This window comes from Podarcis raffonei, chromosome 7 (genome assembly GCF_027172205.1).
Source record: "Podarcis raffonei isolate rPodRaf1 chromosome 7, rPodRaf1.pri, whole genome shotgun sequence".
Taxonomy (NCBI): Eukaryota; Metazoa; Chordata; class Lepidosauria; order Squamata; family Lacertidae; genus Podarcis; species Podarcis raffonei.
The window spans coordinates 38,229,535-38,256,413 of NC_070608.1; the positions used below are offsets into that span (position 1 = coordinate 38,229,535).

The 26,879-nt window shown below is 40.9% G+C and overlaps 1 protein-coding gene across 1 annotated transcript; it reads left to right on the plus strand.

The window, feature by feature from the left end:
- Positions 1-3,711: 3,711 nt before the first annotated feature.
- LOC128417451 (transmembrane protein 68-like) lies at positions 3,712-17,880 on the plus strand. Its single transcript, XM_053396132.1, has 6 exons — positions 3,712-4,087; positions 5,788-5,952; positions 9,952-10,142; positions 10,578-10,638; positions 13,578-13,717; positions 17,692-17,880. The coding sequence occupies exons 1-6, from the start codon at positions 3,808-3,810 to the stop codon at positions 17,794-17,796; spliced, it is 942 nt and encodes a 313-aa protein (XP_053252107.1). The 5' UTR covers positions 3,712-3,807; the 3' UTR covers positions 17,797-17,880.
- Positions 17,881-26,879: the final 8,999 nt, after the last annotated feature.

Below are 26,879 nucleotides of genomic sequence, written 5' to 3' on the forward strand. Positions count from 1 at the left end.
TGGAGGCCTTGCACCAGCAACTTAAGATGAACTTGGAACGGGCCAAGGAAATTTACAAGAGGCAGGCAGACAAGCACCGTCGGGAAGGGGAGACCATACGGGTGGGAGACCGGGTGTGGTTGTCAACCCAAGGGTTACCCTTTAAGGGAGGGTGCAAGAAGTTGCAGCCAAGGCGGCTGGGACCTTTTGAGGTAACACAGCAGGTGAACCCTGTGGCATTCAAGCTCAAGTTGCCTGATAGCATGAAGATATACCCGGTGTTCCATAGGTCCCTACTCTCACCGTACAGGGAGTGGGCGGGAATTCCCGGGGCGAGAGGGAGAAGTCACCACACACCCGCAGGTAGAGGAGAGGGAACACCACAACCAAGCCACGGAAATACTCGATTCAAGGTGGCGAGGGCACCAGGTGGAGTACTTGGTAGCTTGGGAGGGAGAACCCGGGTCAGAAAACACGTGGGTTCCCGCAGAGGCAATCAGTGACGGGTATCTTGTGGAGGAATTCCACAGCCTGTTCCCAGATAAACCGAAACCACTAGCAAGATTCTGGGAGGAGCAATTTGGAACCACAGATGATGAAGAGGATTTTGTGGGTTTTCCTGCCTCCGAAGAGGAGGGAGGAGAGGCGTCAGAGGAAGAAGAATCAGACTGGGAGGCCCACCCTGCAGGAAGAGATCGGAGCGGGTGGGAAGCGGGTTTTGAATCCTTAGAGGATGACAACAGCTCCTTCTGGGGATTCCCTGAATCGTCGGCCGAGGAAAGGGACGAAGTTGGATCAAAAGGTCGGGCCGGGGGTGGAGGGGGTCCTGGGGGGGAGGTGGATGTCAGGGAACTGACATCGGAGCCAGAGGCAGAGGCAAGGCTCCCAAGCGATGCTGGAGAAGGGCCCAGCAGGGAGAGAGGCAGCTCATCAGCTGGGGAAGGAAATCAGCGTAACACCAGGGATAAAGGGGGGCAGATGGGGGAATCGGCGAGGGGGCTCCAGGACTCCTCGCCGGAGACCAGCGGGGAGAGCACGTGTCCTCCGCTACCCACACCCACCCTGCACAGAAGACTTCCGCGCAGGGAAAGTAGGGGTAGACTTGGCGTCAAAGAACTTCTTTGTTGGAAGAAGTTCAAGAAACGCCCACTGACGGATTCTGCTAGCGACTGAAACAGCCACGAAGTGAAGGGCTGTCCAGCCAGAAAAGGTTTAACCAGGCAACCTAGCCAGGAGTGGCGGCAACTTACGCACGAGCCACCCCTATAACCATTACATTGGGCAACAAAGCTCCTGAGTTAATCCCTAAACCACTCTATCAGCACAGCATTGCCCAAGGACGACTTTGGAAAACACAACCACACGCAAAATATCTTCCCATATGGAGAAACAGAACAGGACACAGGAAACCGATTATCCAGTCCTCCTGGCCACACTCACAAGTCTGGTTTGTGATTAAAATCTTATTTCCTTTGGCACCCAAGTTTTCGAAAGCCCCTATTTGATAGTACGAGGTTGCTATTTCTTTCTTTCCGTCTTGTTTAATCGGTTTTAATTTGTATACTTTGGCAGTACATTTAGATCCACTGTTATCTTTCATTTGGAGGTTGGGCTTCAAATACAGTGGTACCTCAGGTTAAGTACTTAATTCGTTCTGGAGGTCCGTTCTTAACCTGAAACTGTTCTTAACCTGAAGCACCACTTTAGCTAATGGGGCCTCCTGCTGTTGCTGTGCCGCCGCCACACGATTTCTGTTCTCATCCTGAAGCAAAGTTCTTAACCCGAGGTACTATTTCTGGGTTAGCGGAGTATGTAACCTGAAGCGTATGTAACCCGAGGTACCACTGTACTAAAAGGGGAGTATCATTGTTTACATTCCACAATTGTAATTTGAGTTGTTTAAACTGTACCCATTTAATTGTACCCATTTCTTTGCAGTCCAATTTTTCTCACCAGATTTTACCAGATCTGGAGTGGACTCCCTTTTTTCACTCCCAGACTCTTTCCCAAAGATTCCCTACTAATTCTTTGAATTCTATCTTCTTATTTGGATTTAATTTGGGAAGTTTTGTCACTCCAGTGAGAGTCTTAGAGGCTGTGTGGCAATGAGCTGATCTCTCCCTCTAGTGCCATGGCCCATTATCCAAATTGTGACAGCCCAAACTCTTCAGAGCTCACACTGCCCCAAAGTGGAGCTTGTATAAGGCACCGCTGGAGATTCAACAAGCTTTCCTGGCCTCACCACAGGATTTTAGGAAGTCACATTTTAGGAGTAGTATGAAAATTTCAACCAGGGTTGAGACTGGTTTAGGAGAAAACTAATCAACACAGTATTTCAGAAGACAGAACAGGATAGAGATGGATGGTGGCTAATGCCATATGTACACTGCTCTCCAAAAAAGCAGTGGGAGAGCATTGGATGTAGCCTCAAATACACACAAGATAAAAACCGTTTGTTTTAGTCACAACAGTACCTCATCTGCAATTTATCATTCTTCTAATACCAGGGATGAGGTCTTCCTAATTCCTGGCAAGGGCGTGTGGAAAGGATCCAGTCTGACGTAAGACTCACCAAAATCTTGGTGGAAGCAGTGAGATATCTAAGATAAACCCCAACACTTACCTTTGCATAGCTATGTGGGAAGAGGAAATTAATCACTTACAGCTTTTTCAGATATTACAACTCTGAGAAACAGAAATTTAATTATTCCGTATCATGTGGCTATTATAGGCACAAAAGTCTTATTGGAATCAAAACAGCTGTGATTTCAGGTCTCCCTCTCCCAAAAAAACCACCCAATTTTTGGGGTCTATTCTATATACTATTTAATTGCAAGATGTAGTGAAAATAGAGTAGAATCAGAAATATGCAATTCAGCTATGTAAAGCTAATGGGTCTTCAGATGACTTAGTAATTTGAAGACAAAAATGTGATGGCTGGGTGCATAGCTGTCAACTTTTCCCTTTTCTTGCGAGGAATACGGGAATTTCCCTTTAAAAAAGGGAAACCTTGACAGCTATGGCTGGGTGTTGTGGCATGGTTCCCAATAACCGAAGTGGAAAGAATGTCTAGAGGCAGTGATAACAGAGTTTGGCCTTCAGCATCTGCTATTACCTGGCAGCAGAGCTGCAATCCCACTTTGCAGTGTATCCCAAAATGCTTCCAAACTTTAGCTCACCATTCTCCCCACCCTCCTTGTTGGGTGTTGTGTTTGCGCCACAGAAGTTCAGTCAAGTGGTTAGGTTCAATGTAGGAAACAACCATGTAGCAGAGAGAGCTTTTACTTCAGGGGCAAAAAGACACACACTATATATACACGTTCTTTGCAATTGTTAGAAGAAGTCTTCACTCTCTGAAGACAAGAGGCCATTTCAGATTATAAAGTAAGTGCTGAGACAAACTCCACACAGCAAGTGCAAAGTCTAGTGGCTAACGAAGTCCTGCAACTGCCATTTCTGCTGACTCATGGAAAAGTAACTCCTTTTCCACTTTCCTTAACACTTCAGCCATGAAATGAAAACAGCTTGCTTTACAACAAAGAACATGATGATCGTACATTACTAATTTTGTAGATCTCCACAATGAATGCTGGGGCGGGGGATGATTGCTTGGCTAGTTACAGTGGGGAAAACTAGATTTCATGTAATCATGAATGCACTGGGTTGACAGTTCAAACTGATGTACTGCATTTTCTGTTTTACAGGTAAACAGTGGGGGGAAAGATACCATCATAACTGAGGCGAATTTCACTTGATATATTTATTTCATTGGCATACACTTCTGCTCTTCTCATCTCTTGGCATACACTTGCTTCAGATCAGGAAACAATGAGCTGGATTACTCAAATGCTGGAAAACTGGATTAGTGTTACTTATTTGGAAGAATGCCTGAACTCTGTGGCTCACCCTCTGTGGTTATTTATCATTCCCATTTTGCTTTATTCTTTCTGGTTATTTTTATATATATTTTGCTGTGCTGTCTCATTTCTGTTATATATCTACAAGAAGATGAATAACCAGCAAGAAAATGATTTTTATAGCAAAATTTGGGACAAGGCAAGGCACATTATGTATCGCTGTTTCGATATATATGGAAAGATATGGCATGGTGAGTAAAGGTTTCTTTCATACCAATAATTCAGTCTTATCAGCTCCTATACTTTCATAGGACTGAGCATCAGAATTTCAGACTTGAAACACTGGAACAATGGTTGCCACAGTGCATCAGGAGTGTAGCTCTGAACCCACCTCAGTGTCATAAGAGCTACAAGTTTTGGTTGGCTTTATAAGGATCAAAACAAAGGCATGGATATTTATATATGTAATAAGCCATCCTAAGGAAAAACAAAATATTTTATGAGGTACGTACAAAATCAAGACGTATTACAGAAGAAAGGGTGAGTTGGTGGCTGCATAAACACCATACATTTCAATCATATTTAACCCCCCCCCAAACCTGGAGAATGTTGCTTACACTTCACAGAGCTACAATTAGCAAAGCCCTCTAAAAACAGCTTCATGGATTGTCACAAGAGAAATGTGTTGTGGGTACACAGCCAATGTAATTAATATAACATTGTATAGTGAGACCTTGAGCGTGCAATTTTCCTGAGTACGATAAACCACAAGGCAGCTCTGAAACATAAATTATGGTATTTGCCAGCACAAGTTGTGTTGATGGCTACTACTTTAGATGGACACTGTGGGAAACAGGACAGTGGGCTATAGAGGCCTTTGGCCTCATCAACAGGATTCTTCTTATATCCTCCCAGAAGACTGCTAAAAACTTTCCAAGTATTCCTGTTCTCTAGGGAGAGTCCCGGATTTACAGACGCCATCCTGGCAGGGTTTCTGATTTGATCCTGGAATGCCCTGCTTTTCCTCAGGATGTTTCTATTTTCATCAGAGAAATGTCAGAGGATAGGGAGTTAGGCGACACATGAGCGAAGGCAGCCAAGTATACAAAAGTTTTTTAACATTTAATGTTTTTATATATGTTGTAAGCCACCCAGAGTGGCTGAGGCAACCCAGTCTGATGGGTGGCGTATAAAGAATACAATTATTATTGTTATATTATTATTATTATTATTATTATTATTTGATGGGCTTATTTTCATTTGAGAAATGTTGGAGGGTATGTTGATGTTGCTTTAGGAGTTGAAGCATAAATCAGAAATACACTACTAAAACTAAGCCTGGGCCTCAATGATGAAACCCTGTAGCTACTTATAACATGGTCAATGGTGCATCTGTCTGGAAAACAGCTTTCTTACTTGGTATATAGTGATTCAGAAGATGGTCTGAAGATGTCTGGTTGGAGCTCTTAGGGATGGGGAAGAAATGTGCTCCTGGCCTAAGATAGCTCTTCCCCAAAGTAGCACTCTGTACAGAAGGGTAATACTGCCCTTCAAATAAATAAATAAAAGTCTCCAAAACATTTAGTTTGATATCATGTTAAATCATCTCAAAGGGTCAAACACACATAAAGTAGATTAAAAGAGCAAAATAACTGAAAGACTGGGCAAAAATGTTTCCATCTGTATCCAAAAGGAAGCAAGGAATGAATATTCCAGGAGAGAGTCCCCTCCTGCCCCTTTAGTTCTGCGACCACCAAAGAGAAAGTCCTGTTCCTCTTGGATACTCTCCTGGCATCCAGAATGCTGGAATAAATAGCAGAGCTTTGTACCTGATCTTAATTTCATTTTCCCCCTTCCGAAACACACTGTTTTCTTCCAATAAAATATTGTGATATTTTATTTACCTTTCAACAACATAATATTTATTTGTTGCCATTTGTATTATTTTCAGGTTATGAAGTTATTGGCTTGGAACATCTCCCTAAAGGGCCAGGGATTGTTATTTTTCATCACTCAATTTGGCTTTGCGGCTATTGCTTCTTTGTGTGCAAAGCTTATGAAGAGAAAGGGAGACTGTGCCATTCAGTAGTTCATCACCTCTTGTATAATCTTCCAGGTAAATTATTTAAATTAAAATTGTGCTTTTTTGCATAAAACATGTGCCAAATATGACATGAAACAATGCTATTAAATATAAAACAATGCTGTAGAATACAAAACAGTGTATCTGGCAAAAAACCACAGGTAAATAAAATAGCAGCAACAGGTGAAACAGTAAATTAGTGGAGAGGTTCTTTCTCACCAAGTCCCTGCAAGTAAGACAGAATGTAGGATGAATAATTATTTCCAATTCATTTCTGTCTTTCTTAAATTTGTATACTGTCCTTCATCCGAAGATCCCAGGGTGTTTCCCAACACAAACTGCACCTTAAGGAAGACTCAGGGCATAGTATTGAAGTGAAAATGAAATGAAATATTGTGGACAAAAGGTTATATAACAGCCTAAAGGATCTGTAAATTAAATTAAGCTAGCCAAATCAATATACAGTTAGGCAGGAGGAAACAGGTTACTCCACTTTCTTGGCCATGTTTACAGACAACATTCCCTCAGAGTAAAGGACTGGAAGAAATATGTCCTCCTTGTTCCTAGAATTGTGGGCACATGACTTGTTGAGCACAAACCAATGTGAATGTCAACCACGTCAGTGTTCAGCCCAATGTGCATACAAAGCCCAAATGCCATCCCCAATGACCCAACACAAGACAATGTAAGGTGATCAAAGACTGCCCCTCACTAAATACCACCGTAATTATTTACTCCACTCTCTCTTGTATTATGTTTCCTGCCTGAACTAACAGCCACTGGAAGAGATCAATGCCAGGTAGTTCACCTCCTCCTAAGAACAAAAAAAGAGAGCTCAAATAGAGCTCATTGCAGGCCAGCAAAGAAAAGATTTCAGGCTTCCTCTGAAGGGTGGACCCCATTGTACTGATAGAGGAAGATCTTGATGGATGTGACCATGGGGAATGTAAGCAACCCAGTGGTGATCTTTCGGCACCCCTTTCTATCCAGTTGGGGGAATCCTCTGAAAGCAAGCCTCTCTTCATTTCCCAGTGACAATTTGCCCTGGCAGATTCTCAGCTGGGTTCAAACAATGGATGAAGTAGCACACGGATGAGCCCAGAATGAAATGGACTGGCCACTCAGTATGACTCTGACAGCTCCTGGCAACTGGCCAGATCCATCAAAAAAGGGGGGGAGTACGTTAGATATAGCACTTTGCTTAAAAGTGAATATAAAGTTTGAATGCATCAGATTGCCATCTTCCAATGTCCCAGATCCAATGCCCATGAGAGCTGCAGCTATGGCTGTACCTATGCGAAAGGAATGCAAACCAAACTGAACTGGATCACAAGCTATGGCTAATTGGGCAGAGAACTGTCCAAACTTCAAATTGATCCTGGGAGAGGAAAAGGTGACCCACACACAGGCTGCGTGGCCAGATAGGCTGCAAGTGCTGTCACAGGGCATAAAGGTACATCATGGCAACTCTTGTTCATGACCTTGGAGCCAAAGCCTTCTGGCCCATCTTGGACTGCCTTAGGAGAATGCGTACCAACCCATCTGCGAACTGGACATTCTGGAACAACAAGGCCTGCCCTAGACATAGAAAGTAACTTGTAGGCCCAAAGCCCCACGAAAGGCAACCAATGAAACAGCAGGAAACAGCAGAGCTTCCAAGGTGAAAGAACACAGGGACAGCAGCAACAATAGAGCATCTGGTATTATGGGCTTACATTTATCTGGTCTGTTCTGCTCTTGGTCCTAAAGTGGATGGGCCATAGAGGTGGTCCTGATGTCTCTGAACTCCTGGTGATTAGGCAAATATGGCTGCCTGGTACAGGGGTCCAGAGTAGAAGAAATGTCCAGTTGAGGTATCAATTGCCAAGGTTTGCTTGGCATCCTCATCAGGTTGTGCACAACACCCAGTGCCAGCTTGCGGAACCACCTCTTCTGGAACCGACAGACAGCATCAGCTATCCAGTTATTCTGTGAATAGGATGCTGAAGTCCAAGCAGTGCAAAACAAATGTATGCACCAAGGCGAACGGGAGGGCTGTAAGTTGATAATGCAAAGCACTGCCAGGTTGTCACAACAGAATCTCACCATTTTGTTCCTAAACTCCTCAGCCCACAGGGCTACAGCTACCAACATGGGAGAAAATACATGGAACATAACATCAGCTGTACAATGCTTTGCATGCAATTTGACCCTGGATATCACTCCCAAACCACTGCCATCCTCAGCATCATATTCAACTGGAGTTTGGTTCCCACAGCAACTCCTGATGCCAGAATTCGAAGAAAGTGGGACAAGGGGCATGTGACCTTGTTCTTTTTTCGTGATCTCTTGTAGGCATTTGATGCCATTGATTATGGCATTGTCCTGGACTGTCTCTAAGGAATGGGAATTGGGGGCACTGTATTACTATGGTTCCAATCCTATCTTTAGGACCGATTCCAGGGAGTAGCACTATGTTATGGGATGCTGCAGGGAGTACGCAATAGAAGTTTTGGGGAGAGGTACCATCAGTATGCTGATGACACTCAGCTCTCTTTCTCCATCACATCTGAATCAGGAGAGCCTGTGCATTCTGTGAGCCATTGCCTGGACGCAGTGGTGAAATGGATGAGGAAAAAGAAGTTGAGCTTGGATCTTGCAATGTCCGACAAATTGGTCAGTTGCTTGTTCTGGATAGGTTTGCACTCCCCTTGAAGGAGCGGGTTTGCCGTTTGAAGGGCTTCTGGATCCAACTTTGTTCTGGAAGGCTCAGTTGAGGACCCTCTGTCTTTTCTAGGCCTAAGTAATTTCAGGGTAATCAGGAGATGAAAAGACAGTTACAGGAAACAACAAGACATTTACACTGATCAGTGCCCAGAGCTCTAGCAGTAGGTCAGTTAGGTCATGGGCTGTTAGAGCAGATCCAGTCTGGTCCTGTTGGGCTCAAAAATCAGTCATTAATAAAGATGGATGTGTCTTACTGGGAAGAACAATGCAAAGTATGGGAAACTACTTGAGAGTATGTTCACTAGCAAGCTTCCTGTGAAAAATTCACTGTATTCATACACACTTCGTGGCAACTGGGATGGGGTGGGGGCTACAGCTAAGGAAAAGGGCAGAATCACACATACATGCCCATGGTTTTCATAGCAACTCCAACCTATTAAGCAATGTGCAGTGATCCCAGGAAACATGGATCCCTCAAACACATGGTCAATCAAGCACTCTCACAGACAGTTTTTATGCCCCCACGTGACACTGCAAGCAAACACTTGTGGCATCCTTTCTACACAGTGTTCATGGAACTTCGACTGCAACTCCCCCCACATCATCTTCCTCTGCATGCACACAGCAGCCACACCAGGAAACTATGACACCACACATAGGTCAATTTTAAAAATAAAGCAAAAGAAGTGAGGTCAGAGCCCAAACAGGCCCAGTAGCACAGAGAGGGGCATTCCATTGGGTAAATTAATGGAGCATCTAACCTCCTGTCTGGGTGAAAAGATGGGCTTCTGCTGGTGGAGACAGGTTTCCACCAGCATGGGTTCCTCTCTGTTCTCTCTCTCTCTGTATCTGTCTATGTGTGAATGCCCACCGTATCCAAAACCCAAGCAGCATATAGAGATTGAAGATTGTCCGGCAAGGCACTATGGGGTGTATCAGGCACCCCCAAACTCAGCCCTCCAGCTGTTTTGGGACTACAACGCCCATCAAAACTGACCACTGGGAGTTGTAGTCCCAAAACTGCTGGAGGGCTGAGTTTGGTGATGCCTGGGCTGTATTTTTATCATGATGCAAACTTGAATATCAACCTATTGTACTAGAGACTTGACTTGAGGAACACTTCTCCAAAAGGTGGTCACCTCAGCACTCAGCCTCACTCTATGAGCCAGAACATGTGAGCAAAAGGGGAACTAGCATAAAGTCCCCCTTCCATGAAATCCTAGTTGATCAGTAATCTTTGGAATGAAGACACTTGTATAGTATCCACACTATTTCCTAAATGAGAGCTATATAAAATGCATTTTTCTATTTGGGGCTTTCTTCTAGGGCCAAAGATGTTTTGTGATGTGCTCTTATTGAGAGATTTCAAGAAAGCTGAATGTGTGGAAATTCTGAAGAAAGGCCATTTACTGGGCATTGCCCCTGGTGGAGGTAGAGAAGCAAATTTTAGTACTGACTACAGCTTAATGTGGGGTAACCACACAGGTTTCGCTCGGCTAGCTTTGGAGGCAAAAGTGGTGAGTGATCTTTGGGCAATTTGCATTGTCCTCACAATTATCCTGGATATGACATACTGTGTTGACATCCTTGATCTAGCATCCTCCATAGCCGAGGATGGAGTGAAATGATATCTGGAGAGCCATGGATTCCCCACTCCTGCTTTTAAAAAAAGCTACTGAAATCAATGTTTAATAAGAAAAACAACTTTTTTCTTCTTACTCTCTTCAATTCCTTAAAATCTGGGGGACAGCTTGTGAATTTTCTTCATCTGAGATATTTGAATAGATCTGTCAGGAATTCTGAAGCCAATCACGTCTGGCTTGTCATTATAATGCCAGGTGTGAATCATTCCTTCTAGTCTTTAACAAACATTAAGGTGGAATGGTTGGGGGGAAGTAATTAACCAGGTCTCACCTTTCTGTTATTGTTTATTTCCTATTTTATTCTTTTAGCCCATCATCCCTATATTTGGACAAAATGATTCTGAAGCATTCAGGACCTTTGGAAAGATAAGTGAGTTAAATTTATTATGTTCCTTGGTTGATCAAGATATATAATTTCAGGCAAAATACATTTTAATAATATACAATGGTGTTTTTTTAAATAATGAATATCTATTTCCTACCAACTCTCAAAATGCCAACTAATTTCAAATTTGATATGGAGTCGCATTCTTTCAGAATATTTTTATAGAAATCCCCCCCCAAAATTATAAATGCATTGTTAACAAATACAATAAAAAATTCCTTCCAGTAGCACCTTAGAGACCAACTAAGTTAATTATTGGTATGAGCTTTCGTGTGCATGCACACTTCTTCAGACAGCTGTTTCGACTACAGCAGATCAACACGGCAACACGGCTAAAATACTTTAATAACCTGCCTGGGGAAAAAAAGAAAAAAGAAAAGGGAAAAAGGGGAAAGCATACATATCAACGTACATAGAATAGAAAAGGATATAAAAAAGAAAAGAAAAATAAACGAACAAAAATTAAGCAAAGTTTAACTCTATCGAAATAATAACTTAGACTGCCTTAAGACCTCTTTCTTAAAAAAATTCTATTTGCTATAATTCAACCCTATAATAGTATTTCTTATATATAGTGACCTTCAGTATGGGTTGAATCTCTTTACTTATTTGTTACTGATGTTGGCTTCCTTCTGCCTCATTATGATTTCAATTTGCATTAGCTTACTTACCCCCTTGTATTTAATATTAATCCTCATCTTGGTATGAGGAAACAGTATGTCACTATTTGCGGAGTTATTCAAGACACAACCAGGTCTTAGTAGTATAACCTTGTTTCATTAAATAATTGTTGAAACATTCCCATTCTTTTTTGACTTTGTCTGCTGATTTGTTTCTTATTGATTCTGTCATTTTCGTGAGTTCCAAGTACTCGCAGAGTTTTAACTGCCATTCCTCTCTTGATGGGATAAATTCACTCTTCCAATACTTAGCTACTAGCAGTCTAGATGCAGTCACTGTGTAGAGGAATATTCTCTTGCTTTCTTTTGGAATGTTATTTGTTAAGATCCTTAGTAAGAATGCTTCCGAGGTTTTTTGTAATGTAAATTTTAATATTTTTGTTAATTCCTCATAGGTTGTGTCCCATATTTTTTGATTCCTGGGCACATATGGAAAAAGGTTTCCTCATATAATTTGCATCTCCAACATTTATTATCATAATTTTTAGTCATTTTGGCTAATTTCGAAGGGGCTAAATACCATCTAAATTGCATTTTCATAAACTTTTGTTTAATTACGTAACATGCTGTGAATCTTAGATTCTTTCTCCATAGCTCTTCCCATTTTTGTAATTCTATAGGATAACCCAGATCTTGCACCCACTTTAGTATCACTCCTTTTACTTCTGGAACTGCAAATCCACCTCTGTCTCTAATCTCTGTTAGTAATTTTACTCCAGGTTTTTTACCCTGCCAAATGAATTTTGCCAGATCTTTTTGCCACTCTTTAAAACATTTAACTCCACTGATTATTGGTAATGTTTGGAATTGGAATAACATCTTTGGTAGCACTGTCATTTTAATTATGGACATCTTGCCCCACAGTGACAGATTTAACCTCCCCCAAATCTCCAAATCTTTTTTTATTTCTTTCCATTTTTTTACATAATTGTAATTGAAAAGGTTTATATTTTTTGTTGTGATCCAGATGCCTAGGTATTTCACCTTATTTGTTTTTTTGAATCCTGTTTTAGTTTACAATCCTCTTTTTTCTTCTTCACACATGTTTTTCACGAATAATTTTGTTTTGTCTTTGTTTAGTTTAAAGCCGAGACTTTCCTGAATTCATCCATTTTTGTCAGTGTTTCTAATATGTTCTCTATTGGGTTCTCGGTGGTTATGATGATGTAATCTGCAAAGGCTTTGAGTTTATAAAATCTGTTGCCCAAATAAATACCTTTTATTTTTGGTTTTTCCTTATAGCTGTTACTAATGTTTCTAATATGGTGATAAATAAAAGTGGTGAGAATGGACAGCCTTGTCTAATCCCTTATTCAATGTTAAATGTTTTTGTTAGTTCATTATTTATTATTAATTTTGCTTTCTGGTTATTATATATTGCCTTGATTCTGCAATATATTTAATTTCCTAATTTCATTGCATCAATGGTGTTCAACAAGAAATCCAATGATGCATGATCAAATGCATTTTCAGCGTCCACTAACATCATTGCTGATCTTTTATTCCCACCTACCCCCAAATATTCTAATAAACTCATAATTGTTCTTGTATTGTTATATATTTGTCTTCCCGGGAGGAAGCCAGCCCAGTCTTCGTTAATTAGTCTATTTAATATCTTTTTTAATCTGTTTGCAAGTATTCCTGTAAAAAATTTGTAATCTAAATTTAGTAATGAAATTGGTCTATATTTTTTGGTATTCATCAGATCTGCTCCTTCTTTCGGGATCAAGGTTTTTAAGGCTTCTTTCCATGACTCCAGTGTCTTCCCATTCTCTAATATATTGCTCATAATCTTTTTCAGGGTTGGAAGTATGGCCTCTTCTAATTTTTTTAATAGTAACTAATTGAAATTCCATCTGGGCCCGGAGATTCCCCAACTTTTGTTTGTTTTTCATTACTTGTAGTATTTCTTCTATTTTGATAGTTGAATTTAAATATCTATGTTCTTCTTCTAATATTACCAGTAATTTGTTTTGTTATAGATAATCATTTATTTTATTCTCATCTTTATCTTCTGATTTGTACAGTTTTTTATAATAAATTACAAAGCACTGTTTTATTTTTTCTGGGTCTACTATCTCTTCCCCTTGATCTATTATTTTACCTATAATTTTATCTTTTTGCCTTTTCTTTATTAACCAGGTTAACATCCTGCCGAGTTTGTTGGCCAATTCAAAGCTTCTTTGTCTCATCCATTTGATATGGGGTCACATTCTTTCAGAATCTTTTCCCTTTCATACACAGGGTTGGCAAGATGGGTATATGAGAAAACTCGATGTTTACTCCTTCCTGTATATGGAGGGTTTCCAGTGAAATTGAGGACATATATTGGAGAACCCATCCCATATGATCCAAATATAACTGCCACAGAGCTGGCTGAAAAAGTAAGTACCAGGAAATATAAAACAGAATAATCTTTCCTATTGTTTTTTCACTTTCTCAGTTCTAAATTGTATTCTGCATACTGGCTTCTCATTCTGTATGACCCAGAGCTAGGCTTTATTATATATATTTTTGTGCATTATATTGATCACTCAGCTTTTCCTCTGCTTAACTTGTTGAGACTAATTAAATGCCCTCTGAGCTACCAACTTTGAACCCCCAACAAATTTTTAGATATAGAATCATAGAATCTTAGAGTTGAAAGGGACCCAAGAGTCATCTAGTCTACTCCTCTGCAATGAAGGAATATCAACTAAAGCATCCATGACAGATGGCCATCCAGCCTCTGCTTAACCTTGTACTTATGGGACCGCCTCTCTTGGTATGCCCCACGGAGGACCTTGCGGTCTGCAAATAACAACATCCTAAAGATTCCGGGCCCCAGGGAGATCAGACTGGCCTCGACCAGAGCCAGGGCCTTTTCAGCCGTGGCTCTGGCCTGGTGGAACGCTCACTCACTAGAGACTAGGGCCCTGTGGGAGTTGACATCTTTCTGCAGGGCCTGCAAGACGGAGCTGTTCCGCCAGGCCTTTGGTCAGGGTTCTGTCTGACTCATTTTCTCCTTGTATAAGAACAAGCATGAAAAATAAGAAAAAGAGATAAAGGGAATTACATTAGGCAAGGATGTTTTCAAAATTAAAGCTTTTGCGGACAATATTATATTAACAACCGAGTCAGAAAGCAGTTTAATGAAAGCATTGAGAATAATTAGTGAGTTCAGGAAAGTAGCAGGCTTCAAGATAAATATGTCAAAAACAAAACTTATGGTAAAAAACATACAGGAATTAGAAAAGAACGAATTACAGAAGAAATTAGGTTTGGAAATTGTTACAAAACAAAAGCAAAACATTTAGGTATAGAATTGATGATGAAAAATATTAATCTATTTGGAAACAATTATGAAAAAGCCTGGAAGGAAATTAGAAGAGATCTAGAAACCTGGAGTAGATTAAAGCTGACATTAATGGGGAGAATATCTATAATTAAGAAGAATATTTTACCCAAAATGATATATTTGTTCCAAACAATACCAATAATAATTAAAGAAAATTGTTTTGATGAATGGAGAAAATATCTAACAAAATTCATATGGCAAACCAAAAAACCATGCATAAAGTATAAACTAGTAACAGATAAAAGGGAGAGAGGAGGACTGGCATTACCGAATTTAAAATTATACTATGAAGCAGAATGTCTGGCATGGCTAAAAGAATGGATTATATTGGAAAACACTAGTATTTTAAATCTAGAAGGTTTTGACAATAGGTATGGATGGCATGCCTACCTAGCGTACAAGAAGGTTAAGGTACATAATGGCTTCAAAAATCATATACTCAGAAATTCATTGTTGAAAGTTTGGAATAAATATAAACCGCTATTAGAGCCACAAGTTCCTATATGGATCTCTCCATTAGAAGCCCATGCAGTTAAAAAACTGAATATGAATCTGAACTGGGCAACATATAGACAAATACTGGAGGAAGACCAAGGAAAGTTAAAATTTAAAACATATGAGGAATTAAAACAATATGGGATGGATAATTGGCAATATATACAATTTAAAAGTGTGTTTAAGGGAGATCAAAGAAAAGGTTTCGCCAAAGAACAATTGCTATTTAGCACCATTATATTACAAAACAATAGGAAATTATTATCGAAAATTTACACTCTATTATTGGACTATGATTTGATGAAGAGGTAAAAGGAACAGTGGCCAAATGGGGAAAAGATATCGGCCACACTATATATTTAGAACAATGGGAGAAACTCTGGCGTGAGAATATCCGCTTTACCACTTGCTATACGATAAAGGAAAACTTTGTTTAAATGTTTTACAGGTGGTATTTAACACCAGTTAAACTCGCCAAAATTTATAATTAAATCCAACCTTTGTTGGAAATGTAACAAAGAACCTGGAACGATAATTCATATGTGGTGGGGTTGCAAGAAAATAAAGAAGTTTTGGGAATAATACATGAGGAACTTTAGAAAATGCTTAAAAAACCCTTCATAAAAAAATCCTGAAGCTTATCTGTTAGGAGTGGTAGGCAATGACATACCACATATGAAAAAAAAAAATGCAACAACAGCTGCCACTAAATGGAAATCTCAGGACACATCAACAAAGGAAGAGTGGATTTGTAAATTAAGTGAGTATATAGAATTGGCAAAATTAACTTCAGTTATAAGATATCATTCAAATCAAAAGTTAAGAATGGAGTGGAAGTATTTTGAAGATTGTATGTCAAAATATTGTTCTAAAAATGGCATGCTAATAGGCTTAGAATAAAAAATGTAAGCAATAACAAAACCAATAAAGAAAGAAGGAAAAATCAGAATTTAACAAAAATAATTTATTATACAATGCAAGGGGGGAAAAGTAGAAAGAAATATAAAGAAGTAGAATTGCTGTGGAGGGAAGTAGAGGGTGGGTGGTGGGTTTTATAATTAATTGTATAATTATGCAGCTGTTGTAATTTAGATATTATATTTTATGTGAGGGAATCATTGGGAATTTTGGTTATTATGTGTATATGTTAAGTTTCAATAAAGATCTTTGGGGGGGGGGGAAAGCATGAAGGAGGTTCCCAGCCCACTCAAAGGTGCTTATAATATCAGTGGAAATCAGTGGTTACAGTTGGTAACCACTTTCAATTTTACCCTGAAGATTTCCACTTGTCCAGTTTTAATTTTAATTTGTTTGAATTAATTGTGGGATGTATCTTAATTTATTGATCGCTTGGTTTTATGCATATTGTCTTATATGATGTGAGCCGCTCTGAGCCCAGCTTTGGCCACGGATGGTAGGATACAAATAAATTATTATTATTGTTATTATTATTAAACACCTTCACAACCTCTCAGGGGAGACTGTTGAACTGTCAAAACAGCTCGCACTGTCAGAAAGCTCTTCCTGATGTTGAGGTGGAATTTCCTTACTTGCAACTTGAAGAGTGGCTATGGAAACCGTGTCAGATGGGTGGAGTATAAATTTAAAAAATGATGATGATGATTATAAGGCATTCGTTTGCGTCCTACCCTGCAGAGCAGGAGAAAATAAGCTTACTCCATCTTCCATGTGACAACCCTTAAGATATTTGAAATGGCTGTCATAACTCTTCTCAGTCCCCTCTTTTTCAGGCTGAAAATACCCAGCTTCTTTCACTGTGGCTCATAAGGTTTCCTTTCCAGACCCTTAATATTCATGGTTGCTCTCGTCTCCCCCAAGAACTTTCTGCTTTCATTCTTGCTTCACCCTCTCCCTCCCCACATCTAGTTCCGGCTTTTGGTTGCTTGTTTGAAGGAGCGGAGAAGTAATTTATTTTTGCGGGTGTGTGGGGGTTGAATGCTTGGTTGTCCTGTGGTTCCTTCCTTTTATTTCACATTGTTGGGATGCAGTCATCGTCATTTGACAGTGGTGTGGTTTGTTTGCTCCTACCGCGTTAAATCTGTACAGATGAGAAAGTTGTGGAGAGAAAGATCAGCTTTACTGAGACATTATTGTGTTAAGGGTGCCCTTTAGGGACTTGCCAAGGCAGTATGCCTAGTAGGACTTGCATAGTTCCTCTTAGGCCTGGTACATGCATTTTGGCTGAACACTGCAGAGCAGGGTCTGAGTGAGCATTATGGGTTCATGATCAAGGTTCAATATGCAAGGAGACAGTAATTTCCTCCCTCTCCTTTGCTGGGGAGCCAGTTGCATATGCCTTAGGATCTGGAGAGATGGTTTCCTACCACAATTAGCTAAAAATCCTTATCTGCCCTTACTTCTGATCCCAGAAAGAAATTACATATTGTGCTTCTTTAGCTGGAAAAAATGGGATATTTTTAATGCTACTGTGTCTGACTCCTTTAGCTTTTTCCTATTCCTTTAGCTATAACATAATGTATTCCTTTGTTTTTGTTTTTTCAACAGACCAAGACTGCACTTGAAAATCTTCGGGATAGACACCAAAAAATGCCAGGAAATATATTAAGAGCTCTTTCAGAACGATTTGATAAGGATGACAAAGCTAACTAGTCCATATAAAACAAACCATAGTTCTGTAATAGGAAAATTTAATAATTATGTAATTAAAACCAAATAAACATACAGAGAATTGTACTGGATTGTGTATGACTTCTTTGGAAGGATTGCTAGCTCAGTAGCTCAGCACCTCCTGTCTATGCAAAAGTTTTCGAAGAGGTGCAAGTCCTTTCTTGCCCTATCCTGCAAGACTCCCAGAATGCCCCTTTTTGTGGACTTACACTGCTAGAGTCAGAATCAAAGTGTGTAATGGGATGGTGGGTGTTTAACTGAAACATGAAATAATGTTACACTTGAAAGAGTAATCCCTATAAATCAGCTGCATTAAAACAGTGACAATTCTTTTATATTTGTAAAAGGCATTTTCTGCTAGTTATCCATTTTTATTTCCAAAAAGGACTTTTTGTCAGGTTGTTAATTCCATGAGTGAGTGAATTCAGCAATGGAGTTTCCCCATAGCAATATACTCTCAATTTTAGACTGTTTTCTCCTTCAGTTTTTTACTGGAGAGAGAGAGAGAGAGAGAGAACGAACGAACCAACCCCCCCCCCGCAACTAGGGCAAGGTTAGAAACCCAGATATAAAAAGGCCAAATGGGACCTTAAACATGTGGTTGCCATTACAATATGTCTCTTAAACATGCTCTCTGTTCCTGTTTTTGAAAATGCAATTTTTTTTTAAAAAAAGATCATACATGGTTTTTATGCATGAATGCACAAACACGCACAAAGGGAGAGATGCTATCACAGAAACTGACAAATAACACAAGTACTAGCACATTTGCAAAAGTAAGCAGGGATCGTTTGTTGAGATTCCTGCAATGCAAGGGGTTAACTAGATGACCCCTGCGTCCCCTCCGAACTCTTCACTTTAGGATTCTATGAACAAAAGTTTTTACTTACATTCCTGGTAAGCCTACATTTTACTTACATTCCTGGTAAGCCCAGTCAGGTACAATATGTAGATTGTGTAATACATAACCTTAACAACATGCTCTGTTGCAATATTGAATCCTAGTGCATAAGTGAAAGCTCTTTCATTGGCATGTGACTCTTTAATTCTACAGCAAATGAGGATTTCATGAACGCTACTGGGTTAGAATACTGAATCTCAAGTAATCACCCTCAGTAATCAAACCTACTCCAATAAACTGGGCCAGTCACTTGTGCTCCAGGCATTTTCTGAGATCTCCAATACCATCTGTTTGATCACTGAAATTAAATCCTGCCATGCTGATTTTACTGCATGCAGCTGGTTGAAAAGCTTCTTCACGAGTTGCCCCTGCAGTATGCATTGCTTGATCAGGAGCAAAAACGTTCCAGGTTGACATGCTTTGATATCAAAGGATCACAGAGACATTAAAAACAAATATCCATGGGAAGTAAAAGGCAAATAGAACCGAAAAACAAAAAACCACAGGTTTCTGATCTTCCCTAGTTACTTCATGAATCACTTGAAGAAGAGTTAAAACCAATTAAAACTCATTAAAACCGCTTAAAACCTACTAAAAAGCAGATTAAAAACCACAGGCCTTCCAGAGAGAAATGTTGCCTTGCAAGCTGCTGAGTCCCTTCCAGGCACTGTTCTACTTCATCGCCTGACACTCCTGAGAATATGAGGGAGCCCTGTTTGCTTCAGTGTTGAGGAAGGGACTTGAGAGTGTTGAGGATGACACTTAAGAGCCAAGCTGCCAAGTGCCTACCTTATTTCACGATTCTATAGCAAGATTTCGACAGAGGTGGTGAGCATGCCAACTTGAAAATTCCTGAGAGTATTCAGGAATCCACCAGATGCCATAAGTCTCTGGGAACTGACCGCCTTATGGATCCCCCAGCCTTATAGAGGGGCACTGCATCATCACTTCAAATTTCACCATCGAATTATCCATCTCAGACAATGGGCTCAGCACAAACCTCCCTACTTATGAATTTCTGTCTTCCCCCTCCCCTGGAAAGACCTGAACTAGGGTATGTTCTGTCACTTCTGTTGGGCCTTTAATTTACTGAGAGAGCTTCATGGTTGCCACAGAGGCCATGAAGTCTGAGCTGACCCAGGCCCTACAGATTACCTCCCTCCCTTTAGATAGTGAATTCTCAAACTTATTGTGAAAGTGAGTTGAAAGGAAGAGATTCCTTGCCAGTGATGGGAGATTGAGGATTGGAGTGATTGTTCTGTGATTTGACCCTTGCTGAGAGGTGCATTGTTTCCCCTTACATAAATATTTCCTTACATCTTTAAAGAAACAAGAAAGCAAAATAAGTGGAAGAAGATTGAAAGGGAATATGAGAGAGATAGGGTGCCAATTGTATTGTTTAGGAACAGGCTTGAATTTTGAATTTTGTTTTTCCACTGAATATCATATGCTAATACTTCATATTACAATGGGGATCTTAGTTATATTAAATGATTATTGATTAAAATATTTTAGTGGAAATCAACCCATGTCTTCTCTCTGTTTCATAGTGTCATATAGTGTCATATTTTGTTCAATAAAATATATGCTTTTGGAAGTGTCCACATGTACAATTGTGTATGGACAGTACTTAATTGTGTATGCACACTTTGGTATTTATAGCCACTTGAGCAAAACCTTTCCATTTTTTCATAGAAGTTGGTATGATTTAAGTACTCCTTTAGATGGACATTGCCAGAAACAGGACGGTGGGCTATAGAGGCCTTTGGCCTCATGAACAGGATTCTTCTTATATTCTCAATTTCTCCCAGAATACTGCTAAAAACCCTCCAAGTATTCCTGTTCTCCAGGGACAGTCTCGGATTTACAGACGCCATCCTGGTAGGATTTCTGATTTGATCCTGGAATGTCCCGCTTTTCCTTAGGATGTTCCTATTTTCATTTGAGAAATGTTGGAGGGTATTGAGGTATGTGACTCCTGAGCAAAGGAGTTAAGCCACTATACAACCCTTAGAATAAAGTATAAAGTATAAAATTATTATTGTTATTATTATTTACATGCTTATTTTCATCTGAGAAACTTTGGAGGGTATGCTGATGTTGCTTTAAGAGTTGAAGCATAAATCAAAAATATACTACTAAAGCCAAGTTTGGTTCCCAATGATGAAACCCTGTAGCTACTTATGGCATGGTCATTGGTGCATCTGTCTGGGATTTTTAATGCTACTGGCTCTGCCTCCTTTAGCTTTTTTGCTATTCCTTTAGCTATAACATAATGTATTCCTTTGTTTTTGTTCTTTCAACAGACCAAGACTGCACTTGAAAACCTTCGGGATAGACACCAAAAAATGCCAGGAAATATATTAAGAGCTCTTTCAGAACAATTTGATAAGGATGACAAAGCTAACTAGTCCATATAAAACAAACCATAGTTCTGTAATAGGAAAATTTAATAATTATGTAATTAAAACCAAATAAACATACAGTGGTACCTTGGTTCTCAAACTTAATCCGTTTCGGAAGTCTGTTCCAAAACCAAAGCGTTCCAAAACCAAGGCGTGGTTTCCCAGAAAAGGTAATGCAAAATGGATTAATCCGTTCCAGACAATTAAAAACAACCCCTAAAATAGCAATTTAACACGAATCTTACTAGCTAACGAGGCCATTGATCCATGAAATGAAAGCAATAGACCAGGCTGCAATCTACTACCAACAATAAAAAACTGGCAGTGATCTACCCATTGGCATTGGTGGGAGCAGCACGAGAGGTGCGTGAAGAGAGAGTTCAAGTGGGGGGGGGGAGGAGGAAAGGAAGGCAAAAGTTCTCTCTCTGAGGAGCCAGTCGGCTTCTCTCCTCCTGACCCCAGGCCAGCATTTCTGGATCCCTCCCCCCCCCATACACCCACCGCCCCTACGTCCCCTTCTTCAGGACTGGCACAAGCAGCCCCTGCCAATTGGGTGCATTCTCCTCACTGAAGAACTCTTACTTTATCAGCGGCTCCAGCATCCTCCCCGCGCCGTCCAGCGCCCTGTGAGGGGATGCCGTGGCAGTCACTTCTGGGGCCGAGCTGCTTGGCGTTGCTCTGGGGCCCAGAGCGGTGGCCGCAGGTGACACCCGGTACTGGAGGAGGGGGTGGTTGCTGTGGCAGCAGGGCGTTCCCTCCCTCAGTGGGGGCCATGGCAGGACACCTGGAAGCAGAGAAGGGGGTCTACTACCAGAATCCAGAATGACTGTAAAATTATTGAAGTGTATAAACCTGGAAATCATAAATATTTTTATTTTTTATTTTTAAGAGCCATGTGTTGCTTCTCTCCCTTTGGGAAAGTGAATTCTCAAACTTATTGTTAAATTGAGCAGAGAGAGAGAGAGAGATTCCTTGCCAGTGATGGGAGATTGAGAATTGGAGTAATTGTTCTGCGGTATTATCGCAGCGTCGTGATTCCCCAAACACTCCGTCAATGTGTCCTGGAGGCTCTACACGTTGGCCACCCGGGAATCGTCAAAATGAAGGTGTTGGCTCGGTGTTACGTCTGGTGGCCTAACATGGACGATGCCATCACTGCCTCGGTTTCCGCCTGTCAAGCGTGCCAAGAATAGAGACCTGCACCACCGGCAGCTAAGGGACACACCTGGGAGATGCCCAAGACACCCTGGCTGAGGGTGCACATCGATCTGGCCGGCCCCTTTCACGGCTGGACCTTTATGGTAGTGGTGGATGCCTATTCCAAATGGCTGGAGGTTGCCCTGATGCCCTCCACCACTACCGAGGCCGTCATCCGGGTGCTGCGAGGCCTCTTTGCGGCGCATGGGTGTCCTGATGTCCTTGTCTCCGACAACGGACCACAGTTCACGTCAGGCACTTTTGAGCGGTATCTTTTGGGACTGGGCATCTGCCATGCTCTAACGGCACCATTTCATCCATCCAGCAACGGGCAAGCAGAGAAAATGGTGCGCTCGGCAAAAGAGGCACTGGCGCGCCTGGGCCGGGCAGACTGGCACGAGCGGGTCGCCGAATACTTGTTCGTACAACACATCACCCCTCATGAGGCCACAGGGCGAAGTCCTGCTGAACTGCTTATGGGCTGCCGCCTCAGGTCCCCGCTCGACCGGCTGCACCCAGACTTTGCCGTGGCCGAACCCCCAGGCTGTGCCAACGCGCCATGGTCTTTTGTTCCCGGAAACCAGGTCTTTGCCCGGAACATGGTGGGGGACATTCCTTGGGTGCCAGCCACAGTAGTGGGAGTCACTGGAACTCGCTCGTCCCAGGTGGCAGTCGAAGATGGACGCTTGTGGCGCCGGCACATAGACCAGCTTAGGCGCAGGGTTGGGGACTTGGACACTACCGTGGTGCCCCCAACTGTGCTCGTGACTCCAGAACAGACACTTACAGATGTTGAGGCTGCACCTACACTTCTCTCGCAATCTGCCGGCTTGGAGCCGAACCAAGCTGCTTCAGAGGGTCTGCCAGACATACCACAGATTCAGACCACTGCCGTGCCTGACATTCCACCAACTCCACTTGCGGAGGTTCCACCCACAGCAGCGGATCCAGGGGACTTGGTTTCAACGCCACCTAGGGTTGCACCACAGCCTCAGCAAGAATTGTGTGGCCCCCTGGACTTGGCTACCAGTCCCCGGTGGTCTGGCAGAGTTTCCAAGCACCCAACCTATTTAAAGGACTATGTTGTTGGACATGTATCACTGTTGGTCTAAGGATGTGAAATGTAACCGATATGCTTTTGTGTCTAATTGAACCATTACGTGTAGTGCTGTATATAAGGAAACCATTACGATTGTAACTAACGCCTTATCTCGGTGGGGAGGGGTGTTATGTAATGAAGTTCTCACCCTGGGTCAGCAGGGGGATACTGTAGATAGTTATGCAAATGAAGGATTGAAAGTGACGTTCAGTGACTGGATAGTTTGTATGCAAACGAAGGATCGAAAGTGATGTTCAGTGATTGGATAGTTTTAGAAAGTTGCAACAGTTACATTGTTCTGGAGCTCTATATAAGCAGGCTGACTGAGCTCCTCAATTCAGTTCTTTTCCAGCTTACAAATAAAGAGCTGCTTTGGAAGAATCGCTGTGTCGTCTGATATGTTCGCCCACAACTTAACAGCTGGCATCTGTTTATGCACATCTATCTCAAGGTCTTGTGCAGCATTTCAATTGGGTTGAGGTCTGGACTTTGACTAGGTCATTGATTCTGTTCTTTTCCAGCCATTCTGTGATAGATTTCCTGGTATGCTTGGGATCCTTGTCCTGTCAGCAAATTGCCTCACATTTGACTCTAGAATACTTTGGTATACAGAGGAGTTCATGGTTGACTCAATGACTACAAAGTTCCCAGCTCCTGTGCCTACGAAACAAGCCCAAATCATCACCCCAAGCTGCTTGTGCTGATATGCTGTTTGGTTTTCGTCAAAGGTGGTGCTGTGCATTAAGGCCAGACATCGCCACTTTGGTCTCGTCTGTCCAAAGGACATTGTTCCAGAAGTCTTGTGGTTTTTTCAGATGCAACTTTGCAAACCTAAGCCGTGCTGCCATGTATTGTATAATAGGATTATTCAGAAGGTATTGAATAATCAGGATCGGGTGCACAACCTTGGGGTCATTTTGAACTTGCATCTGTCCATGGATGCACAGGTTAATTCTGTGTTGATTCTGGTAGCTAGACTGGTGATAAGGAGCAGCTGCTGGCACCATATAACACCCAGCCTGGAAGATCTATATTGGCTCCCTGTACATTCTGAGCACAATTCAAAGTGTTGGTGTTGACCTTTAAAGCCCTAAATGGCCCTGCCACTGTATACATGAGGAGTGTCTCCACCCTTATCATTCAGCCCGGGAACTAAGGTCCAGTTCTGAGGGCCTTCTGGCGGTTCCCTCACTGCAAGAAGTGATGTTACAGGGAACCAGGCAGGCTGCCTTCGAAGTCGGTAGTGGCTCACGCCTTGTGGAACACCCTCTCATCTGATGTCAAAAAGATAAACAACTACACAACTTTCTGAAGACATCTGAATGCAACCCTGTATCAGGCAGCTTTTAATCGATGATGTGTTGCTGTGTTTCTATTATGTTCTCAGCCGCCCAGAATTGCTGGAGCAACCAGGCTTACACTTACAGACACTGAGCCTACTCAGATTAAAGAGCTTTCCATCTGTTAGATATATAATTTCTACTCTGGTGCGGAGTTTCAAATTATTCTCTTTGGGGAAAGGTTAATGTCCTCAAAATGAACATTGTTCCAAAGCTTTTATATATTCTTAGAGGATTACCAATACATATTTCCAAATTTTACTCCCCAGAAATAAATCAACTATTTAGATTGTGCCTATGGGGTACAAAGCCACCAAAAATATCACTACATAAAATGCAACTTCCAACTAAGGAAGGTGGCTTTGGTCTCCCACATCTGGAACTATATCACCAGGCCTACCTGCTGAGTAAGACTAGTGATTGGAAAGCTAGCAGGAATCCCAATTGGGCTACTTTCGAATATAGTTTCTTTTGACCTCTTGTAGGGTGGACTAAACTCGGCTCCAATTTTATGAAACATCCTATTATGCTTGATTACTTGGAAATCAAGTAATAATTTGGCAAAATTGGATGAAAAAGGTATTTTAGCATTGAATCAATTACTTGATGAAAATTACAAATTTGTGGAACATAAGACTTTGCAAGTAAGGTATGGATTAACCAGTGAAACACAACAACAATACATCCAATTGAAACATATGTTGGAAAGGCAGTTTGGCCCTGACGCTATAGCAGCATTGGAAACACCCTTGCTGCTACAAGATTTAATTTCTGCCACAAAAACAAAGAACTCTACACTTGCACTAGATAAAACCCTACTCAACAGAAAGAAATATGATTTAGAATATGATAGACAAAAACGGAGTGAAGAGTTAGGAGATGAAATAATAGTAGAAAAAAAGTAGAAAAATATAGTAGAAAAATAGTAGAAAAAAAGGAATTTTTTGAACTGAATTTAAATAAGGGCACCGATTTAAAGATAGTCTGGGATGCTAGTAAAGCTGTCTTAAGAGGTTTCTTTATTCAACAAAACGTAATTCAAAGAAAACAAAAGGGGAAAAAAAACAACAAGAAATCTTAGAGGAGATTAGAAAAAGTGAGCTGGAATTATACAAAAAACCAAATAGTGTAGAATTAAAAAGAAATATTAAGATCCTACAATCTCAATATTTAATGCTAATAAATGCAGAAATGGAATGGAAACTAAGATTTTTGAAACAAAAAACTTTTGGACATGCTAATAAACCAGGAAGGTTATTAGCATGGCAATTAAAGAAGAGAGAGGCAGAAAGGCTTATAAATAGAGTTAAGTGCGAAGGCAAAATAATAAACAACCCTAAAGAAATAGAGAAACAATTTGTCGAATTCTTTAGAGAACTCTATAAGGAAGGAAATGAAACATCAGAAGAAGTTAAAGAATATTTAGAACAGAATGGTCTTCCGAAACTTACTAAAGAACAAAAAGACCTGTTGAATGCTCCTATTACATTGTACGAAATTCAAAGAGCAATTAAGGAAGCAAAGATAGGAAAGTCACCAGGGCCTGATGGCCTACCGGCAATATATTATAAAAAATTTGAGGACATACTGTCTGACCCATTAAGAAGTATCATGAACAACATTTTAAAAGATGGAACCATGCTGGACTCATGGAAAGATAGCCTTATTGCATTAATTCCAAAACAGGGAATGGACAATCTACTTATTAACAACTATAGGCCTATCACACTCCTAAATAGCGATTATAAATTATATGCAAATATTTTAGCCGAAAGATAAAAAGCAATCTTTCAGATGATTATACACAATGACCAAGCTGGCTTTTTGCCTGGGAGGCACATTTATAGCAACACTAGAAACATTATAAACTTATTAGAGTATTTAGACTTAAGAATAGAAAAGAAGGCGGTCTTAATGGCCATAGATGCTGAAAAAGCTTTCGACAGGGTCTCCTGGAAATTTATGAAAGGTTTATTACACCATATGGATTTTGGTATACAGTATATAAAAGGGATTGAAGCAATATATTCAAAACAAAAGCTAAAATTATAATAAATGGCAATTTATCACAGGAGTGTGAAATCAGTAAAGGTGTCAGACAAGGTTGCCCACTATCCCCCTTA

Coding starts and splice junctions, on each gene's coding strand:
- LOC128417451 (XM_053396132.1), top strand. CDS start 3,808: ATGAGCTGGATTACTCAAATGCTGGAAAACTGGATTAGTGTTACTTAT. Junction 4,088..5,787: donor ATATGGAAAGATATGGCATG/GTGAGTAAAGGT, acceptor TATTATTTTCAG/GTTATGAAGTTATTGGCTTG. Junction 5,953..9,951: donor CCTCTTGTATAATCTTCCAG/GTAAATTATTTA, acceptor GCTTTCTTCTAG/GGCCAAAGATGTTTTGTGAT.